This window comes from Phaethon aethereus (genome assembly GCF_964289735.1).
Source record: "Phaethon aethereus genome assembly, chromosome: 1".
Taxonomy (NCBI): domain Eukaryota; kingdom Metazoa; phylum Chordata; class Aves; order Phaethontiformes; family Phaethontidae; genus Phaethon; species Phaethon aethereus.
In genome coordinates, this window is record NC_138575.1 from 193,790,688 (window position 1) to 193,811,041 (window position 20,354).

The 20,354-nt window shown below is 38.5% G+C and overlaps 1 protein-coding gene across 1 annotated transcript in view; it reads right to left on the reverse strand.

The window, feature by feature from the left end:
• Positions 1-20,354, reverse strand: part of FREM2 (FRAS1 related extracellular matrix 2) — a 144,063-nt gene that overhangs the window by 22,231 nt on the left and 101,478 nt on the right. The window contains exons 7-16 of the mRNA XM_082010921.1: positions 17,058-17,207; positions 14,901-15,110; positions 14,446-14,643; positions 12,268-12,432; positions 12,008-12,190; positions 8,836-8,966; positions 7,795-7,953; positions 6,612-6,915; positions 3,183-3,314; positions 2,231-2,562 (exon numbers count right to left, since the gene is read on the reverse strand). Of these exons, the coding sequence (XP_081867047.1) occupies positions 2,231-2,562; positions 3,183-3,314; positions 6,612-6,915; positions 7,795-7,953; positions 8,836-8,966; positions 12,008-12,190; positions 12,268-12,432; positions 14,446-14,643; positions 14,901-15,110; positions 17,058-17,207 (1,964 nt within the window). The remainder of the gene's footprint in view (positions 1-2,230; positions 2,563-3,182; positions 3,315-6,611; positions 6,916-7,794; positions 7,954-8,835; positions 8,967-12,007; positions 12,191-12,267; positions 12,433-14,445; positions 14,644-14,900; positions 15,111-17,057; positions 17,208-20,354) is intronic.

Sequence of the window (20,354 nt, forward strand, 5' to 3'; positions counted from 1 at the left end):
GGAGCTTAAAGCAAGTACAGCTCTCTTCTTTGGCTACATTACCACTTATGCATGTCCTCCACAACTGAATATACAGGTTCTTTTTGTTTACTAAAATACTGGAATGGTGCTTATTTTGTCCTCTGTTTATATACATATAGACATATATAGGTTTTATTTAGACACACATTTGTCTAAACCAGCTATTCAGCCTTTCCTTTAGAAGACACAAAAGTATTTAAAATGGAAAGGATTCATACCAGCTCTTCCTTCCTTTTCACTGTGGGAGAAGTGGCTTGCATAGGTCACAGGATCAGATTTACAGCTGCTTGGCAGCTGTGTGTGCTTATGTGCTTATGACTGTGTTGTGTGGGAAATAAGAATGTATGGTTGCATATTGCATGGCCATAAGGAGATAGTCAAAGGAATGATGAGTTGAAGAAATTAAATCATTCTAAGAACAGTGAAGACTGCTGTTATTTTTATCTTGTGGGAATGTGTAACGTAGACATCCCACACTTGCATGCCTTCCCCTTCCCTCTGACAGGTTCACAGTTCCAGTGGAATGTACCTGTAGGAGGATCTGCTTGTAGCAGAGGGGAAACCTCAAGCAGATGCACCAAGAGTGAGCTTCCAACATCAAGGCAGAGACCTTGAACTGGTCTCTGTAACAGACAAGAAACCAGAACTGATGACAGAGCACTGAGATGACATATCCACCAAGGACTTCGTATCTAAGAAGGGCAGAAGCCCCATCTTGTTCTGGTCTTATACTTTACAGTGTATATAATCTCTAGTTGAAAGGGGCAGAATTTTAAGAAGTTAACCAAGGGCTAAAAAGAGCCTGGTGCAATTTTTTGTCCAGGAAACTGACAGTATGATCACCTGCAGACACCCACAGAGTAAGGTGGACTTTAGGCATGTAAGTATTAAAAAAAAAAGAGAAAAATCTGTTTATCAGATTAGGTATCTATATGTTTATTGGCACCTATGCTTTTAGTAGTAAAATAGCTTTGTTGTACATGCACATGTTGTTGCAGGTTTCTTTGGGCAGTGACACACTTTTCTCATCTGTTAAGGCCTCATGCCAATTCAGACTGACAAAACAAGAATTTGTGCTTTGTCTGCTGAGGTCTGAGAAGCAAATAGGTCCCTGGCAAAATGAACACCTGTTAAAAAGCAGAGAAATAATGTCCATTTCACACAGTGGCCTCATCCTTTCCACAGTGGCTCAAAAAAGAAGGCTAGTGAGCCAGGCAAGTGAGTTAGCTTTACTACACAGCTGTCATGCTGTAGATGGACTTCTGTGAAATCAGCTACTGCATTTCCAGTCTTTCTTCCAGCCTGTAGGGTTATTCCCCAAAGAGGCTTTTCTGTATCATAAAGGATTGATCTTCACAGCTACAGCTTTTGTACTCCCGAGCCTGAGTGGGATCAGACAGGCTTATGAAGTAATTATACAAGGAAGACCTAGGGATTAACTTCACTGTCATGGCACCAGAAGAAATTCTGCACCCTTTTGGCTTCGACATCACTAGGGATTTCTAGAAATAATTTTCCAAAGGACACCTGGAGACCTCTCCATGCTCTCTGTTTTAACTCCCCATCCACATTCACATCTCTCTTCTTCAGCCATTCCATATCTTCTTTGCTTCCTGATGAAGGAATTTTCTGCTAGGTAATGTGAGACCACTGTGCTGTCTGTACTGGCGGGTCTTGTTACTCAGTAAGCAAGAGATCAGCAGAGCCAAGCAGCTGGTAGGACACTGCAGTCCACTGTTAGCGGCAAGAAGGCTCTTCACAATTTTTTTAAACTCTTTTTAAAGATACACCATGACTAATACTAAATAGCCCACTACTATCAATGTGTTAAAAGCAATACTTTAGATGGCTTTCATTCTATGAGAAGACTAAGACTTAGACTTACTAATCCCAGTAAAAGTGGGAATGATTTGTCCTAAAATACTTCAAAACTGTATTGGAAGAAAATCAGCAAATTTCATTCAAACTAAATTACTCCTTTAATTTCAATTGGACAAGGACTTCACATATAGCCTATTAGTATTCAATGGATATTGATAGTTTTAGGAACTAAGCTGGCCTTAGGTGAAGTCTATTTCTTATAAGAAGAAAAAGAAAACTTTCCAACTAAATTAATTCTAAACCCACTTATTTCTACTAGCATAGATGCATCATAAGGGAAATCTTTCATTTTAAGAACACAGTACAAAATCAATTTACAGTTTCGTACCTGTCCATCTGTCCCAATGGTGCCTCCACAATCCATGAGGAGCTCGGACATGTCATAATAGCTAACAAACTCCCATAAACAAGCTTCCAGATTCAGATTGCGGTAGAAGCGTAAGGTATTGAAGCCTCTAATTATCGGGCTGAATTGATAGGGAATGGTCTCTCCAATCACATCTGGATTTTTGGTAGCATCAGTTAAGAAACCATGGTGGGTCTTCACTTCTGTGTAATCCAACAGGTTGGAGCATTTATGGTTTCCAACTCTAGTTCCATCAGGGCTAAGAGTCAGCTCAAAGTTGGAGAGCTCTCTTGTAGAAATAACAGGCAACATGCCTAAAAAACATTATGGCACTATGACTAAATTTCAGTGGTCAGAACTGCTTAATTTATCTTAAGTTTGTCAAACACTAAGCATGTTATGCAGTGCTTTTGTATTTTGTACTTAAAGCAATTAAGGTACTTCAGAATTCAAAGAAAGCTGATATGCAAAGAGTGTATGAGAATGTTATCCACAATAATCATGACTTTTATACTATGAAATGCCAAAAAAAATATTTCTAAATCTCCAACACATTTTTCAATTGGGATTTTGTGTGATTTTTCAGAAGCACATAGTAATTAAATGGCTTTATATTTTTTAATAAATAAATTCTTCTTTGGCATATCTCTATGCACTTCAAAGGAGTTTTACAAAGTGTAGGTCTAGCCCAATTTATGTAAACTAGGCAATTAATCTGAAAACACTTAATCTGCACATCAAAAACTATGTATCAATATAGTATTTTATGCACTTTGTTGCAAACTGCATTTGTACATTCATCACATTTTTCTCTGTTTCCACATGTTAAAAGATTATATTATTATTTTGGCCATTTAAAATAACATGACCAATAAAATAGCTCAAACAGCTTGTTGTACAAGTTCTTTCAGCTCCACAGCTGATTGTATCATACCATCAATATGCGGCATTGTGACTGTCAGTTTGATGAGGTTGGCATAATCAGGATCTTCTGGGCCAGTATAGCGCAATTTGGCAGAAAACGGTTCTGCTCCAACTACTCCTGACATACGAGGCTGACAAAGACCTAATGGAAAAAAAAGAGCATGACTTGACTTTACATCCAGAGGAAATAATCTATACTTTCCCTTGCACTATTTTTAGATGCACCTTTCTGTACTACACAAGTCTCCAAAATAAGAAGAATTTTCTTGAATGACAAGTAAACACTTTGAGCAGCATTTACCAGAGGTTTGAACAGGTATTTATGCAAAGGAGGATTCAAACAGAAATCATCACGCAATCAACTGGACCACATTTTCAAAACCAGGTGATGATACCACACCTGTGCATTTTCAGTTGCATGTGTTGACCATACTTGCAAAGCCAGTGTTAAGTGCCATACTTTCTTAAAGAGGTCCTCAGAGGCATATGCTTTAATTCCTCCCACCCTCTTAAGCACGTATGTAACTTTACAGAAGATATCTGATCAGTGTTCAGTTGGTTTTGGCATTGTATTGGGCTATGGACCTATATATGCCTTCATGGGACTCCATAAACTTCCTGTTCTACTAGTGACCAAAACATAGTTAGAATAAATGTGTCAAAGGTTCTCTAGAAATACTGTACTCAAAGTAGAGCCAGCCTCAGTTAGATCAAGTTGCTCAGGGTCTTGTTCAGCCGAATTTTTAATTTCTCCAGAAAAGGAGAATCTAACTTACTTCGGCAATCCTTTCCAAGGTTCGTTCAGCCTGTTGAACTTTCTTTGAACTCTTTGCAGTATTAGTCCTGGTTTGTAGGACCAGAAGATTAGGTTTGTAATCATATGATCTGAGATACATGCAACTTCTAGTTGCATATTTCAGTGCAGACGTGTCTGCATTCTGGCCACAAGAATCATAGCACATTGTCAGGTGATGGCCAAAGGATCACAAAGTACTCTAAGAAAGAAACCAGCAGAAATGGAAAATCAAAACAGTTTCCTTTGCCCATGTTCTGCTCTTTGCCCATTTCTGAGAGATTACAAGAAAAGAGGAGGCAGGGCTCTCCTCTTGGAGAACTTATTGGTTCTGGTGGACCTCATCTTGCTCAACAGCTCCAACTTGGAAACTTCTGTCATGAGGAAACAAAATTTATCTTCTGCACACAACAGCTTTTCGGGTTTTGTTTTTTTGTTTGTTTGTTTGTTTGCTTTTCTCAAATGCAAGTAAGAAGTGCTAAAGAGGCTAAATACATTTTTTGCACGATTTGACTTACTCTTGAGAATTTGGTCTGTGTGCTGGAGGTCAAGCATCCTCAAAGTTGAAAATATTCAGGATTTTGGCAAGTTGCTTTGATCATTGACTTCTTTTAAAATAGCATCTAACAATTCCCTTTAGGTTGCACATGATCTTCAGTATTGTTGACTTCCACATTACAAGTTAGCTCAGGTGCTGGAAGTAATATATGCATGACAACTCCTTCCTGAGCCTGAACTAATTAACCCTGCTAATTTTTCAAGTGTAATCCAAATAATGTATTATAACACTAACATAGCCAGTCTGTTCCACATAACAAAACCAGCTCATCCAGCACAAGGTTGTCTGCCTTTAACAAGCACTACACTGCACCTTGTAGACAATACCCTTAGATAGAGTCCTCTTTAGGGTGTAGGATTCCTGATAGTGTAAACAAAGGTGACTTGAGCCTGCAGTCAAAATGTGGAATAAAGGACAGGGGTAAATAGAAATTCCATTCATTAAGCTCCTTAAAGCTCTAACTTAGTAGAAAATAAACTGTTTTAACTAAAACACTTAGTTGGAAAGGCCAAGGAAATGAAAATGGTATTGCAAATGAACAATCATGTAATTTATTATCTACCATAAGATCTCACAAAATCAGGAAGAGTTAATGTAGCTACAAAAGCAGCAGAGATGACACAAAGAATGCAAAATGGCTGCAGAAGGGTAACAAAATACAATGTTTTGTAATTTACCTTGATTGCTGGTAATTACTCATTCTCCATATTATACAATAAACAAAAGTACCTGTGATTTCTACAACAAAATTGCATATGCTATCAGACTGTACTCGTGTGCATGTAAGTTCTTCACCTGTGATTAATAAGATTACTCAGTACAAGTTTCATGAAAAGAGTTGGCTGGGCAAAGGAGGTAGACTACAGTAACGCTGCTAGCTGAGAGAGTGCAGCATCAGTTCAGTATTGATTAAGTATTAGAGAATCAGAGAGAGACAGATTATCAAAGAAAGAAGTATGAATACCTCAACTATGAAAAAGGGCTTTTTTCCCTGTTATTGGACACCAGCTGCTTTAGTCCTTAATCAAGGAAGACACTGATTCCCAGGTGTCCAGTGAGGCCTGAATGCCAAATGAAGCTTTTCTTCTGGCTAGGTATTCATAATAGCACTTCCATGTGGGTTCTGCAATGTCTAATAGGAGCTGAGATTGTACTGCAACATTACTACAACTGAATTCAAAAGCCAACAGAAACCAGGTTTCACTAATTCCAATGCACATTCTCCCAAACATACAAGTTTGCTATGTGGATAGCTATTTAAAGATGTGGAGAACTAGCAAAGATGAAAACTGTTTTCTTTATACAGTTCTCTGCTGAGTTAATGTCATGGTTTAACTCCAGCCAGCAATTAAGCACCACACAGCCGCTCGCTCACACCCCCCACCTCTATAGTGAGACAGGGGAGAGAACTGGGAAAAAACTTGTGGGTTGAGATAAAAACAGTTTAATAGGACAGCAAGAGAGGAGGAAAAAACAATGACGATGATGATGACAATGACGGTAATACTAATAATACTAATACTAATAATACTAATACTAATACTAAAACTAATACTGACAAAGGAATATACAAGAACAAGGGATGCCCAATACATCAATTTCTCACCACCCAGTGATCAACAGTCTGTCCACAAGCAGCGATTCCCGCCCCCCGGCCAACTCCAGTTTATGTACTGGGCATGACATTATATGGTAGGGAATATCCCTTTGGCCAGTCTGAGTCTGCTGTCCTGGCCGTGCCCCCTCCCAGCTTCTTGTGCACCTCCCTGCTGGCAGAGCATGGGAATCTGAAAAGTCCTTGACTTAGTATAAGCACTACAACTACTTAGCCACACCTAAAACTTCAGTGTGTTATCAACATTATTCGCATACCAACTCCAAAACACAACAATATACCACCTATCGGGAAGAAAAACCAACTCCATCCCAGCTGAAACCAGGACAGTTAAGAAGAGAGATTTTGCACCACCTCTATGAAAAACAGAAGAAAAGCTGAGACTGTAATGTTAAAACATCTGATCATGTAATCACAGGAATCTGGTATCCAAAGAGGTCTGGGGGTTTTGCAATAGGTGATGATGTCTTACCTTCTGATGTGCTTATAGTTACAATAGGACTCATAAGCTCAAGACCCTCATTCCCATCTGAATTCACAGCACGAGCCGCACACTGGACACGAGAACCGGCTTGAAAGTAAATGGCATCCAGTGTAATCATCTTGGAGGAAGTGAAGAAGGTATCAAAGTCAACCTCCTTCATAGGGCTAGTCACACCATCAGGACCAGTGGGTGCACTTACAAGCCACCGGTATTGTGTCAGAGTATTATTGATGTTCTCACTGGCACATATAGAACCAGTCTTGTCAAAGTCTTCATATTTAGGATTACAAGCCTGCAGAACAAGGCAGATGTGTTAGCAATTCATTTGCTTCTGTCAAAGAAATGTTAATGTATCAAGAGTCACAAAACTCAACAACATGGAACTGACAACTCCAGTAAATCTCTTAAGAAATCACCTTATTTTGACAGTGATGCTTTTAGCACTGTTATGGTAGATTAAAAGGCAGGTCAAATTATGCTTACTGAAATAAAATATTATTTTAAATTACGGTTTATTGGTGAAAACCTAACATAGTTATGAAGGCACAAACTATGGTCCCACATGCTACTTTAAGTTGAATTTCATCCTTTGATCTAATTCTGCAAATACACTTTGCATTTCAAGATTTCTTTTTTTTTTTGTTTTTAATTTAGGTGAACAATTCAACATATGATCCATTCCTGTGCATAAGGACTGCTGTGAGAAACAAACTGAAGATGCAGATGGACCAAAACCTTCCTCAATGTATATGAATATTCAGACAAACCTTTCAGTTGCAAAATTACAGTGAAAGAAGCCTGTAGTACTTCAACAAACAGTACTCATTTTTCAGTCTGTGGCACTCATTGAAAATGTCTAATCTGTTACCTCCAGTGATTTTAAATCTGCAAATTAAGGCAAGATAATGCAGGAAATAGTAAGGTCATGCAATCATAGACATAGTGTGAGTATCAAACTGTTCTTAGTGATGAACAAGTGAAACATCTTTCTATGCTTTTTGTCCTCCTGAAAATGGATTCGTTATCCAGACAAATTAGATTAGCTCTTCGGACAGTTATAGTTTAAATTCATGTGTGACTCACAAGAAGATGGCTTGATATTAAGTGCCAAAATCAATTTGAACAAAATCCATACACTGATTTTGTTCCATCTTTCCACAGAGATACTCACTGTGATACAGATGACAGGATAGCCAGCTATAGGACTGGTTCTGTCTTTGGCTCTAGAAATATCATCATATATCAAAAGGGATGCAACTTGAGGGACAGAGGGAAAGGTGACATCTGCCATACTGTTCATTTCTTCAACGTAAACAATGGCCTTGGCTGTCTGAAAATGCAAAGGCAGAAACAGTTCTCTGTGAACATTTAAATAAACAAGGGGATTCAATCTGGATCTTGATCAGAATATGTCTAGCCTTTGCAGTATTATCCCAAAATTCTAAAACTTCAGCTGGATGAACTATTGAGAAAGGGTTGACGGACTGGAAAGTATATTGCAGACTACAAAAGCAAGAGCTAAAATGATTTTTTTCTTTTCAGAACACTGAAGATACCAGACCCTTTAACTTTGTGTCCCAGCTTTCTTGGATCACGTAAGTATTTTGGTAGAACCCTAGTGTGCACTGTACACTTTAACACTTGGTGGAAATGGGGTGTTTGTCATCAGCAAAGGCTGTGTCTCTGCTGTCTGGCTACCTGGAGTCAGACTTAGATGGGGTGATACTGATGAAGCAGACAAAGAGTTCGGAGAACATTTTATGCAGAATCAGATGAAAATATTGTTTAAAATAAAAGTATGTGTGGCTATTTCATTTCACACAACAAGATTAATATTAACATGGTTTTGACAGCAGAATTTATAGTTCACCTGATAGCTCTTTTTACAGCACAGAGGTTATATTGTATTGCCAGAGAGTGTTTCCAAAAGGACATCAGTTTTTAGGACTGATTCTATGAGGAGAATGTGTCTGGAGTGATATCTTGAAGACTTCAGTAACTCATTGTCTCTATGACCCCATTAACATTATTGCCTCGGCAAAAACTGTTTTGGGTAGGTGCTACTGTGTCAGCTGGGATGATCCTCTTTGTCTTTTAAGATACAAGCCAAGATGTCGTGTATAAACCTTAAAAGAACAGTAAAGCTATGAGCCAGAGAGCAAGGTCTGTTTTGCCAGATTTTGTTGTTGAGGCCTTTGCATGAGTTTATTACCTGTATTTCTGCGACCATATTCTCATCAGGTTTCAGGTGAACAGTGAAGGCTTCTCTCATCTCCCTTACTCCATCAAAGAGAACTTCAATCTCCACAAAGTGCTGTGTTTCACCCTCCTTAAACTCAATTTCTAAAAACATAATGAGACACTTAAAAATAAATGTTATTCATAACAAGCTGTACATCCAGGCCCAGCCATGAAGTTAACAACCACTTTTCAAACTACAGCTGTTCATATATATAGTTTACCCTATTTGATGCTAAAAAGAATAATAATGAATAACAGTGGACACACATGGAAATCACTGAAAATGAGGCATTATCATCATCAAAAGAGATTTGCAAAGACCAAGACGTTTTCTAATAGAACTTAATTATTTTGAAAATGATCTGGGACTAATTATTACAAAAATGTTAGCAACATATGTGAATGACCAAATGACTGAAAAATTCTAAATAAAAAGTGTTGTCTGGTCTGACTCAAACAAAATGCATTTTAATACAACAGTATATACCAAAAGTAAGGCTCAAAGCTAGAGATGCACAAAAGAGTATTGTATTTTGAAAAGCATTGTCTCTGAAAAAACTTCAGACATCATGGTGGATAAAAAGTTCAGTCTTAGCTGACTGTATCAGGTTTGCGTGGCAAGGTTTTGGTAGCAGGGGGGCTGCAGGGGTGGCTTCTGTGAGAAGCTGCTAGAAGCTTCCCCCATGCCCAGTAGAGCCAATGCCAGCCACCTTCAGGATGGACCTACCACTGGTCAAGGACGAGCCCACCAGCAACGGTGGTAGTGCCTCTGGGATAACAGAGATAAGGAGGGGAAAAAACTGGTGCACCACAGCAGCTGGAAGAAGCAAGTGAGAATATGTGAAAGAAACATCTCTGCAGACACCAAGGCCAGTGCAGAAGAAGGGGCAGGAGGTGCTCCAGGCACCGGAGCAGAGGTTCCCCTGCAGCCCCTGGTGAAGACCATGGTAAGGCTGGCTGTGCCCCTGCAGCCCATGGAGCTCCACGCTGGAGCAGATCTCCACCTGCAGCCCGGGGAGGACCCCACGCCGGAGCAGGGGGATGCCCGAAGGAGGCTGTGACCCCGTGGGAAGCCCACACTGGAGCAGGCTTCTGGCAGGACATGTGGCCCCATTCAGAGAGGAGCCCAGGCTGGAGCAGCGTTGCTGGCAGGACTTGTGACCCCGTGGGGAACCCACGCTGGAGCAATCTGTTCCTGAAGGATGGCACCCCGTGGGAGAGACCCAGTTCATGAAGAACTGCAGCCTGTGGGAAGGACTCACAGTGGAGAAGGTCATGGAGGACTGTTTCCCATGGGAGGGAACCCATGCTGGAGCAGAGGAAGAATGTGAGGAGGAATAAGCAGCAGAGACAATGTGTGATGAACTGACTGTAACCCCCATTCCCTGTCCCCCCCGTGTCGCATGCAGGGAGGAGGTAGAGAATTTGGGAGTGAAGTTGAGCCCAGGAAGAAGGGAAGGGTGGGGGGAAGGTGTTTTAAGATTTGATTTTATTTCTCATTACCCTACTTTGATTTTATTGGTAATAAATTAACTTAATTTCCCCAAGTCGAGTCTGTTTTGCCCATGATGGTCAATGCTGAGCGATCACCTTGTCCTTATCTTGACCCATGAGCCTTTCAGCATATTTTCTCTCCCCTGTCCGTCCAAGGAGGAGGGAGTAATAGAGCGGCTTCGTGGGTACCTGGCATCCAGACAAGGTCAACCCACCACACTGATGGAGTTAGAAGAGTACTATGATTCTTGGATGTGTTAACAACTAAAGGAAGAAGTATAGAAACTATTTAATATTTTTGTATGGAACGGGTGAGAGTGATAATAAAATAGTAGGTGCATTTCTACTACCTTTATTTTTAAAGGATGTCTTTGTGGTAATAAACAAGCTGTATGAGAGCTACGAATTTTACTGAATTTCAGTTTGTCACACTTCCTTCAGATAACCCAGTTAAGGACGTGGGGTTTGTATCCATGGCTGAATAGGCAGGCTCCCTAAACCCACAGATGTCCTGAAACCTGTAGGGAAATCCTGCAGATCACAGACCTTTCTCAAAGGCTTCTGAGCAGAGGCCCAGAGCCTCTTGTTCTGCTGTAGCATGTTTCCCTTGAAAACTCTGCTCCCATGTGCTGTCAGTGCACAGCAGGGAGAGGCTAAGCAAGGCAATGTGTAGAGGAATTGCATAGGATAAGTATTAGCTGACACTAAAAATTCCTGTGTTTTTCAGGAAGAAAGAGCGAAACTCTAAAATGCAAGAGGCAAAGTGACTGGAGTTAGCAAGCTCTGGGTTGATAATTTTCTTATTGCTAATGATTTTTCTCTTCAAATATCACTAGTGGGAAATGCCTCTTTTTCTATGGAATTTGGAGATAGCCCAGTGTTGTTGCTGGATGTTCAAAAATAAGTCCTACCTTTCAGCTGGACTGGACACCAAAATAGTTTATCCAAAACTGTGAAAACACTCCAGCAATGAACGATTAATCTTAAAATACAGATTAGTATCCTGTATTATCATAAACTTCAGAAGAAAAAAAATCATAGTATTACAAACTGTATTAGCCATTCATTAAACCATGTGGGTGGGCTATTAATGGAAAGCAGTTTATCAGCTAAGAAATTTCTCATTCTGGTGCCCAACTTCTCTCCTCATTCATTACTAGTGGAGGAGCAACAGGCAGTGAATTGCAGAGATATAGAAAGAAAGCTTAATTATTATGAAAGTTGAAAAATAAACAGAAATAGACATTAATTTCCACATGGAGCAGAAGCCATTAGCTTAATAAATTGCTTGAGAAACAGCTACAGAATCATACCGTATTAGATGCTTCTGCAGAGTAATGGTATTGCGCTTTGCAAATGTTACTAAGGTGGCACTCACACACTTCTTCCACAGTTACTTGAACTACAAATATTTTCAAAGGAGTCACAATTCTTTTGTAAGTATCTTCACTCATATCTAGTATTCCAAGAGCAATTTGGCTGCTGCATACCACGTGGGTTAATGTCCATATTGAATTTGAACAGGAAAACATATTAATGGATGTGATTGCAAAGTATTCTATTTATAAAGCTATTTCATTTTTCAAACATTGTTACAGTCATGAATAAAAACAAATAGTATGATGTGATAATCATCTGAATGATCCTACCTTCTGATATAGGGTGATAGTCTTCTCCAGAAGTAGCAGATCCATCCTTTGTATGAACTCTCACGACAGAAACCTTGGAAGTGTCTCCCAGACGAAGCACTGGGATTTTTACAACTGCTACTTGCCTTGTGTCCTTTGGTTCACTCACACTAAATTTGGTCTCACCAAACTTAATAATAGCCTCTGTAATTAGAAGAAGAATGTTTTTAGAGCACATGAATGGCCTTCCAAAAGCCAAAAACAACAAAATAATTTCTTACTGTCTGCATCATCCCGAATCTTTATCAGCGTCTCATTTTGTTCACCAATAGAGGCACCAAAGGAAGAATCGCTTCTTGGAGTGCCAAGAACCAGACGCAGTTCTTCCTCTTCTTCATGGAAAGTATCATCCATAAGCACCAGTGTGCAAGGCTTCTCAGTTTCACCTGCAATCATTCTGAAGGTAATATCATGCAGAACTTAGGTGTTCTTTGCTCTATTATAGCACTTCTCTCCAAGCTCAAGGAAGCACAGGCTGGTTCTGTTGGCCAAGGCATCCACTTTGACACCATATAAGTTAATGAGTAGCAACAATACTGAAAGCGGAATCAGTAATCACTACCTTTCTACGGAAACTCATTAAAGTGGAATCCCCAATTTTGGGACTTGTCTAAGACACGTTCCTATGTGGTATATCCACTTCACACATATTGTTCCTTTTGTTTTATCTTAGAATAAGATACTCCTCCTTAGTGACCTCTCCCACGGTGTGGATTTAAAAAATAAATACTTGTACAAGGAAGCAGAGTAATAGAAACTTTCACTAATACTAATGGAAATTTTGCCCCAGAGATTTTTATTTTAACTCTCTTTTGATTGGACACTCTCCAGCTGCGTGGACCTTCACTTATATTATTCCATTTGATTTTAATGTCTTTCAAACTCCCGTTGATTCCAAGTGACAATGAATATTGCCTTAAAAATGCTTTGGAGTTGCAAAACGCCCAATTTGAGCACTCACAAACCTAGACTTAGATTTAGATTTAGTGTCTAGACTTACTAGATGTTCAGAGACTTTGGGAAAAAGGCCTTCTACAAGAGCAGCAAGAGTTATGAGCAGTGTGCAGAGTGTCTGGCTCCCAGTGTCAGACTTATTGGGCTCATCATCATGAGAATGACTCCTACTTCCCTGACAAAAGGAACAGCGCAGTATATGAGAGAGATGAGGTCAATTTACAGTATTCTTTCATCATTATACATGCAAATATGATCAAGGCTCTTCAAGATGAAGAACCAGACCAGGATGCTGACTGTGTTCATTTTCTGAGGTTGTTTTTTCCCCATATAGAAAATAAATTATCCATTGGGAAGAGAAAAAAACATTAAAAATATTCATCCTGCTCATTGTTACACAGGAAATGTGAAAACTCTACTAAAACTGCTACATATTAAACACATCTAAAAACATTATGGAAACAAGAAATGAGCCTAGCAGACCTCTTTGCTACTTATCTTCACGGAGAAATGGTAAAGCAACACTCAAAAAAAGAGGAAAGTCACTTCCTAAGGGGCCCAGACCCATTAATCCTAACAAGTTGGCCTCTCTTTCCTGGTTGCACAGAAACAATGACAAAGGTAAAGAGCACATGACATCATTAAAACCTGAAGGCGAGCTCTAAATAAAGATAGACCAAACAACTCACTTTACAAGAGAACTATGATACATGTCTACAGAAATATGAAGGTCGTAATTTTTGTGATAAGGACATACTGAAGATTTCATGCTGATGACAGAACTTGTTTAGGGTTTGTAAAAAATATTATGCGTGTGTAAACTTAAAAGACTAAACTGTCTTCTGCATAAATAGAAGAAATCAGGCAATATTCTTTCAAGGTAGCAACATCTGATTTATTTGTATTTCCTCTCTGATGTGAGATATTAAGTATGTGATATTGGTGAATTGCCTTAGGAAAGCCTCGGTGAGAAAAAAAAATTCAAACAGAAATTAGAGAGCTATATCCCTGTTGAAAAAGCTATTACTCATTTCACTGCAAGTCAAATGTATTTACCAGAAATTTGCTTAACAAAGAGCAGAACTTCTGAAGTTTCCTTTCTGACAGCAGGTCTGTACTTCTGTTATTGTGTTACGTTGAACCTGCTTTTGCTATAGAAAAGATCCTGGCACTCAGGCTGAACCTATATGAAGGTATGTCCCTTTGGTTCCTATTGATTATCCTTCTAGGTCACAATTGAAGGAAAAAGAGAGAAGATCATTTCTGTGCCCTATACCTATTGTGTATAGAAAAAATTTTGGTTTTCCAGAGTGGTCTTTTTGGCACAACTTTATGAGAAGACACAATTAAAACAAAACAAAACAACCAACCAACCAAGCAAAGCAAAGCAAAGCAAAACAAAACATGGTAGAGTGAATGCTTCGAAAATAAGATCAAGAGCTTACCAGGAAGGAAAGTGATGATGGAACTGTCGGTATTAGGACGTTCTTCAAAGTCCATCATTACCTGAGCTGAACCTTGCCTTGTATAGCATCTCACAGTGGAGGTGTATCGGATATCTCCACTCCGATATATCATGGCAGAAATCTGTCCATCATTTTCATTGCCTACATACACAGATTCTTTAAACTGCATCTTAGGCACTGGGCAGAAAAACATGAAAAGCTTGTGTAAAGTACAACTGCAAAAGTTATCATATTTTCCCTCCAGTATTTCAAATTCAGATTTGTTACACTGGACCAGCTAAACAACATAAGCAGTTAGACAGCAAATGACTTAACACATCATCTGTAGCCGAAACGTGTAGATTCACAGTGATTCAAAAGGACAAGTGCTACTTGTGTATTGCAGCCATCCATCTCCTGCATAAATGTGAAAAGGTAAAAAAGTTAGTACTCACAGTCAGACACTGAGTCATTAATGAAGATGGTGGCCTTGCTGGGTTCTCCAAGGGCAGCACTCATGGGCATCCTTAGCACAAGCTCAAACTTCTCAGTTCCTTCTAACACTGGCTGTCCAAGGTCATCCAGAATTACCACACGAAATGTCTGCATATTGACTCCAGGGGAAAAATCCAAATTACGACTGATGCCTACATAATCTACTCCAGCTACCAAAGGAAAAGAGATAAAAAATATCAAATTAATGAATAGAATTACATGTAATGAAAAATAAAGATATCTATCATTAGGCAGTTGACTATAGGCAAAACTATTTTTTCTTTAAATATAATTTTAAAATTTGCCAAGTTCCGGCAGTCATGTAAATCAAAAATGTTTTTTGACCATCTAAGTTGTACTATATAATAAAACAAGTCAATATTAAGCTTCTTTTTGTTTAGTGATTCAAGTCACAAAATGGGGCTGATTGGGTTCTGTTGTGAAACAACAGTTATTCCATTAAAACTAATAAAGTTTGTTTTAAGTAAGCAAAGTAAATGGAAGTAAGCAAAATGTTTTGAGGGAGACTTTGAGAAGCAAAGTCTTCTGGAAAGAAATTTCATATTATTCTCTAATGAAGATGGAAGTTTTGAGACTAGTGTAAAAAGGGAAGGAGAAAAGGCCACTGAGCTGACTGTAAGGAAGAACTGCTGTTCAGAGGAGTTGTGTAAAACAGAATGAATGGAAACCAAAAGAATCAAATTCTGCTCAGATCATGTCAGGTGAGGTATGCCACCTTAATGTTAAAGTCAGACTTGGGTTTGGTTTGCTCTTATGTTTTGTTTTTATTTTGTTTTAAACAAAGCAAGCCAATCCATAACAAACCAATGAGAAGAACAAAACAAGACACTGACTAAAACATGACACTCCATCTCAGAACCAAAGCATTAAAAGTATCTAGGATTTTAGTGAAGGACTGAGTTTTAACATTCATTTTTGGGAGAATAAGCAGCAGAGCTGTTGAAACAAAGCTTCGGGGAGAACAGTTTCATTGAAATTGAAATAAGGTTTGGAATTCTGTGAGTTTGACAAAATTTGGCAAGATTAAAGGCCATCATCAAACAGGCACTTGCCTCGAGTCCCTGCCGCCCTACCCCAGAGCTAAGCTTCTAAGGCAGGATGCCAGGACTGGCAGCTCAGCGCAGCAGATCCATTGCTGCACTGTGTAAGACCAAGAACCAGGTACATGGCTTTACAGACAGCAAGCCATGTCAGAGCTTTCAGGCTGTGACCAACAGACTAGAGAGCCCAAGAGCTGTGCCATTCCCAGTTTTGAATCCTAGAGGTCCTGGCACAATGAATTAAGATTCTTACTGTAAGGAAATTTTTTTTCCCCCAAAAAATAAAATAACTTAAATATTCAGGATGAGATAAAGACATCAGATCATGTAAAGCAAATTCAGAAATGAAGTAATCATATATTTTTTTCAGACTTATGTTCTTTTTCATAAGAAATATGACGTTTATCACACATTATGAATGATACATATATATGATGTTTAGATATTCCTGAAATAACAGTAAAGATTTACACAATTTTGTCTCACTGAAAATTAGTTGAGAAGATACTCTTTACTGCCCAGTTACACTCAGGATAAGCATCTAAGGAAGATAAGTTTTATGCTGTCTTTATACGAATGTCTTAGTTTTAAACATTGTGGTTTCTGAAAAAAAATAGAGTATACTAACACTTGATTCTGCAGACAAAGGTTACATCAAAGCGTCACTGAACAACAAAGCTGTAGCAACCCTCTTGCTGAACAGGATACTAGATGAGCATTTCTCATCACTTCCAGTAAAAATGAGAGGAGCAAACTCTGCACGTTGCCAGTGACTATAGCTCTGTGCCCAGAGCATGCTGTTGAGGCAGTGATCAACTGCCTTTGTGGGATAGTGTCTTATATGAGGATTTGAAGGCATTTCTCTTAGTGCTGTACTTCACAGTTGCTCCTACTGCTGTTTCTTTGAGATAAATTCTGTAACTACTTAATTTGTTCTAAGAAGAAAGATCTGCTAAGAGCAACAGACGTATAAATTTCTTCTTATGTAGTTGAATCTATATCAAAACCAAATGTTCTAGAGATGTATTATAAAACTAGAGCAAAACAATAACTTACCCTCTGCAGTTATTGGTTCAGATTTGCGAGACCTCACTGTAACAGAGGCAGCTTTAGACAGATCAGTTCCAGTCCTCCAGACACGTACCTCAATATAGCCAGCACTCTCATCAACATAGTATTCATCATTTCCAAAGTAGAAGGCTGGTTCTGGTGAAAAAGGAATAATGTTCATAAATGTTTCTTTACCTTACGTTGAAGTCAACAAGAGAGCACAAAATCCACATTAGACAATGGAAAGCACTTCACTCTTCTCAGTAAATCAAATAAAGCTTTTTTTAACATTTAGAATTTTTCTAGATATTTTTGGCTTCTTTTCAAGTATTGGCTTGCCTAATTTGGGACAGCACTGTGCTCTTTTTCTTGCCTCCTACATTTTCAACTATGTGTCTCAGAAGGTATGAATCTGTGTGCAAAACCGAATGTGTTATCTCATTAAACTTATTTGAGCTGAGTCCTGTGCACAAGCCAGAAAATTCCTTGCATTTTTCACTTTGGTCTAAACAGACAAAGGTGAATATAGATAATGAAACCTTAACTTGAATGTTCTCACAGATTCCTGTTACTAAAACCAGGCACATGATATATAACGGGAGCTGCTTTTGGAAATGTTTTCCAGCTAACCAAAGGGGCAAATACTTAATTTTAGTTCCCCCGCATCTAGCATTTAAAACAAAATCCATCTTATTTCATGTAAACTGGAATGTGAATAGTCTTTTATCTTAATATTTAAGTTCCACAGTTTATAAGAAAGAAAAGCAAAAAGCAAATGAGGTTAAGTGTTATCCCACTTAACAGACATATTGTTTATCCTAATTTTCCCCTCCCTTTTTCAGTTTTTCTACCCACAGCAATTTCACAAAGTAAACAGGCTTAAAAACATAGCCCAGCTTCATCCTGGATGTATATCAGCTCCCATTTTCTATCCCTTCCATTCCTGTTTCAAACGTGTAAGAGTAAGCACACACAGCCGGTGCCTCAGTTTTCCCATTGCACATCAGAAATCATACCTACCTTCCCCACAGTTGGGCTGTGATTTGAAGACCTACACAAGTTCACTTTGTATTTCATCACAATTTTCTTATGTTGCCTAGTGAGAATTTATTATAATCATGAGGTTACAATATCACAAATGTGCTTGAAAATACCATACAGCAAATGGTAAAAGATCATAGCAATTAATCAGTACTCTATCAGTGGCACTATGAATACTTCCCCTTCATTAAGTATAGAAAAAAATAAAGCATTAAAAGGAAATGACTGGAAAAATTTATGGTTCTACAGAGCTATGTCTAGCATACAGAAAAGGTACAACTTACCCAAAGTAAAAGACATAAATCCTTTTTAACAGTAAGTGGAAGTTGGACCCATCATTTCCATGATTCAGTCAAATTTTCTTAAAACTATATGTTGCAAAATCTATGACTTCTATTACAATGGAACAAGTGTTTTATAATTGAAGAACCTGCTTTACACTACAAATATTGTGAAGACATTGTATTTTGAAGGTTTTAGAGAGTCTTGTAAGATAACCAGACAAAATACCTATGCTTTTCTGAAGTACTTAAGGACAGTATGACTGAATTCAGTCAGATTGTCAACAGTCAACAATCCCCTCAGTTTACTCAGCAGTTACTTAGTTGTTACTAAGCCAAAACATCTGAGAAGGCAGCAGTTAATAAATATTTTTGAATGGCATTCAAGAGTTAAATTGGAACTTTTGGAGAAAATAATTTTCTCTTCTGTTTTCAGGATTTTTCCAGTATTTCACAACTGACAAAATAAATTATTAAAAAACAAGCAAACAAACAACCCCCCTTAATATTCCACATTGGTGAAACAATTGCAGCTGCCTCTCTACTTATCTGCTAAAACTAAAATCATGGGTTGTAACAAATTGATGGAACTGAATACATTTACTGCAGATGCATAGACCTGCTTGAGCACTATCAAGGTCATCAGCCTTTGCAGCATGAAAGACTAACTTGGTAAATGTCTAACTTTGACAGATAAAAAGGCTTTCAGTTCCAATTTAAATTTTTTATTCAACATTATGTGTATTTAAATGTGTATGTATTTGTGTGCACAGACAGACACATGTCAATCTTACATTATTTGCCTATAGGGACTGGTTTGTCAGCAGTTGCATTTATATTTGGGACTGCAAAGCTCTTATCTGAAACATTTTTAATAGGTGAATAGGACGCAGTCTCTGGACCATTTTGCATAACTACTATTAACTTTGATGAGAGTTCTACTTACAGGGATACTGCAAAACTGGATATTAGATCTGCAAAGAAACGTGCCATTTCAGACATACAATGGTCTTCTAAAATTCTCAAAATGGACAAAGACTTAACCAGACTCTAGAGGCTAAATAAAAATACAGAATGCCTACTAAGACCAAATAGTTATGAACGTGCCAACAGTTAGATAAAAGCAGTTAAAAATATTAACAAATCTAATACATGTAAATACAAGTATTCTTAAAGTTTAGCACACTTTCCCAAGTCTAATCTCATTCTTATAATCCTATTCTTTCTATATTCATGTTCCAGTAGTTCCGGAATTAGAGCTGGAGGTGGCTGGACCTCATTTTAAGCACTCAAGTGAGAGGTACTCACATTCACAGCCTGCTTGCTCTCAGTTTGCAAGGACAAAGATAAGCCTTTCCAGGAGGTTTCCCAGCATAATGAGCATACAGAAGAAGAGGAATGGCTCACTCACTGCAGTGCTAAAAATCTGAGATCTGGAAGCATTCCCTTCTATTCACTGACTACATAGGGAACTTAGATGATCTGCCTTAAACTAGATGGAAGAAAATGAAAGGAAAATGTTTATTTCTTGTAGTGTTATCCTAATGCTTGCTTTACTGCTGAAGAAGAATAATAATTCTCACGCACTGTTTGTTCCTGTAGTCACAGCCAAACATAAAAATGTCTAAACCCTGCATTTGCTTGCCTTGTATTCCAGACTGGGTTTTTCACACTTTTGGAGGCATGTATCTTCAATGAAAGACACATTCTGCATGGTCACCCATCCTGAGAAATAAATCCTTACAAATGTTTTGTAAGTTCATTTCCTGCAAGCTGTGTTAGTAGCTCCCCAGGGGAAGTAGCAAAGCCAAGCTCCTAACAGGGAAAGCATTGTCTTTCTCAGGTCACGGCTGGAAAATACTCTGCTCAATGACTGCAGGCTCACTTACAGCAGATCTTTAATCTAGTAATCACTCTGAAGAGAGACCACTGCAAATTTAATGGTTCCTCTTACAGAAATAAGAGGAAGTTTTTTTAGGGT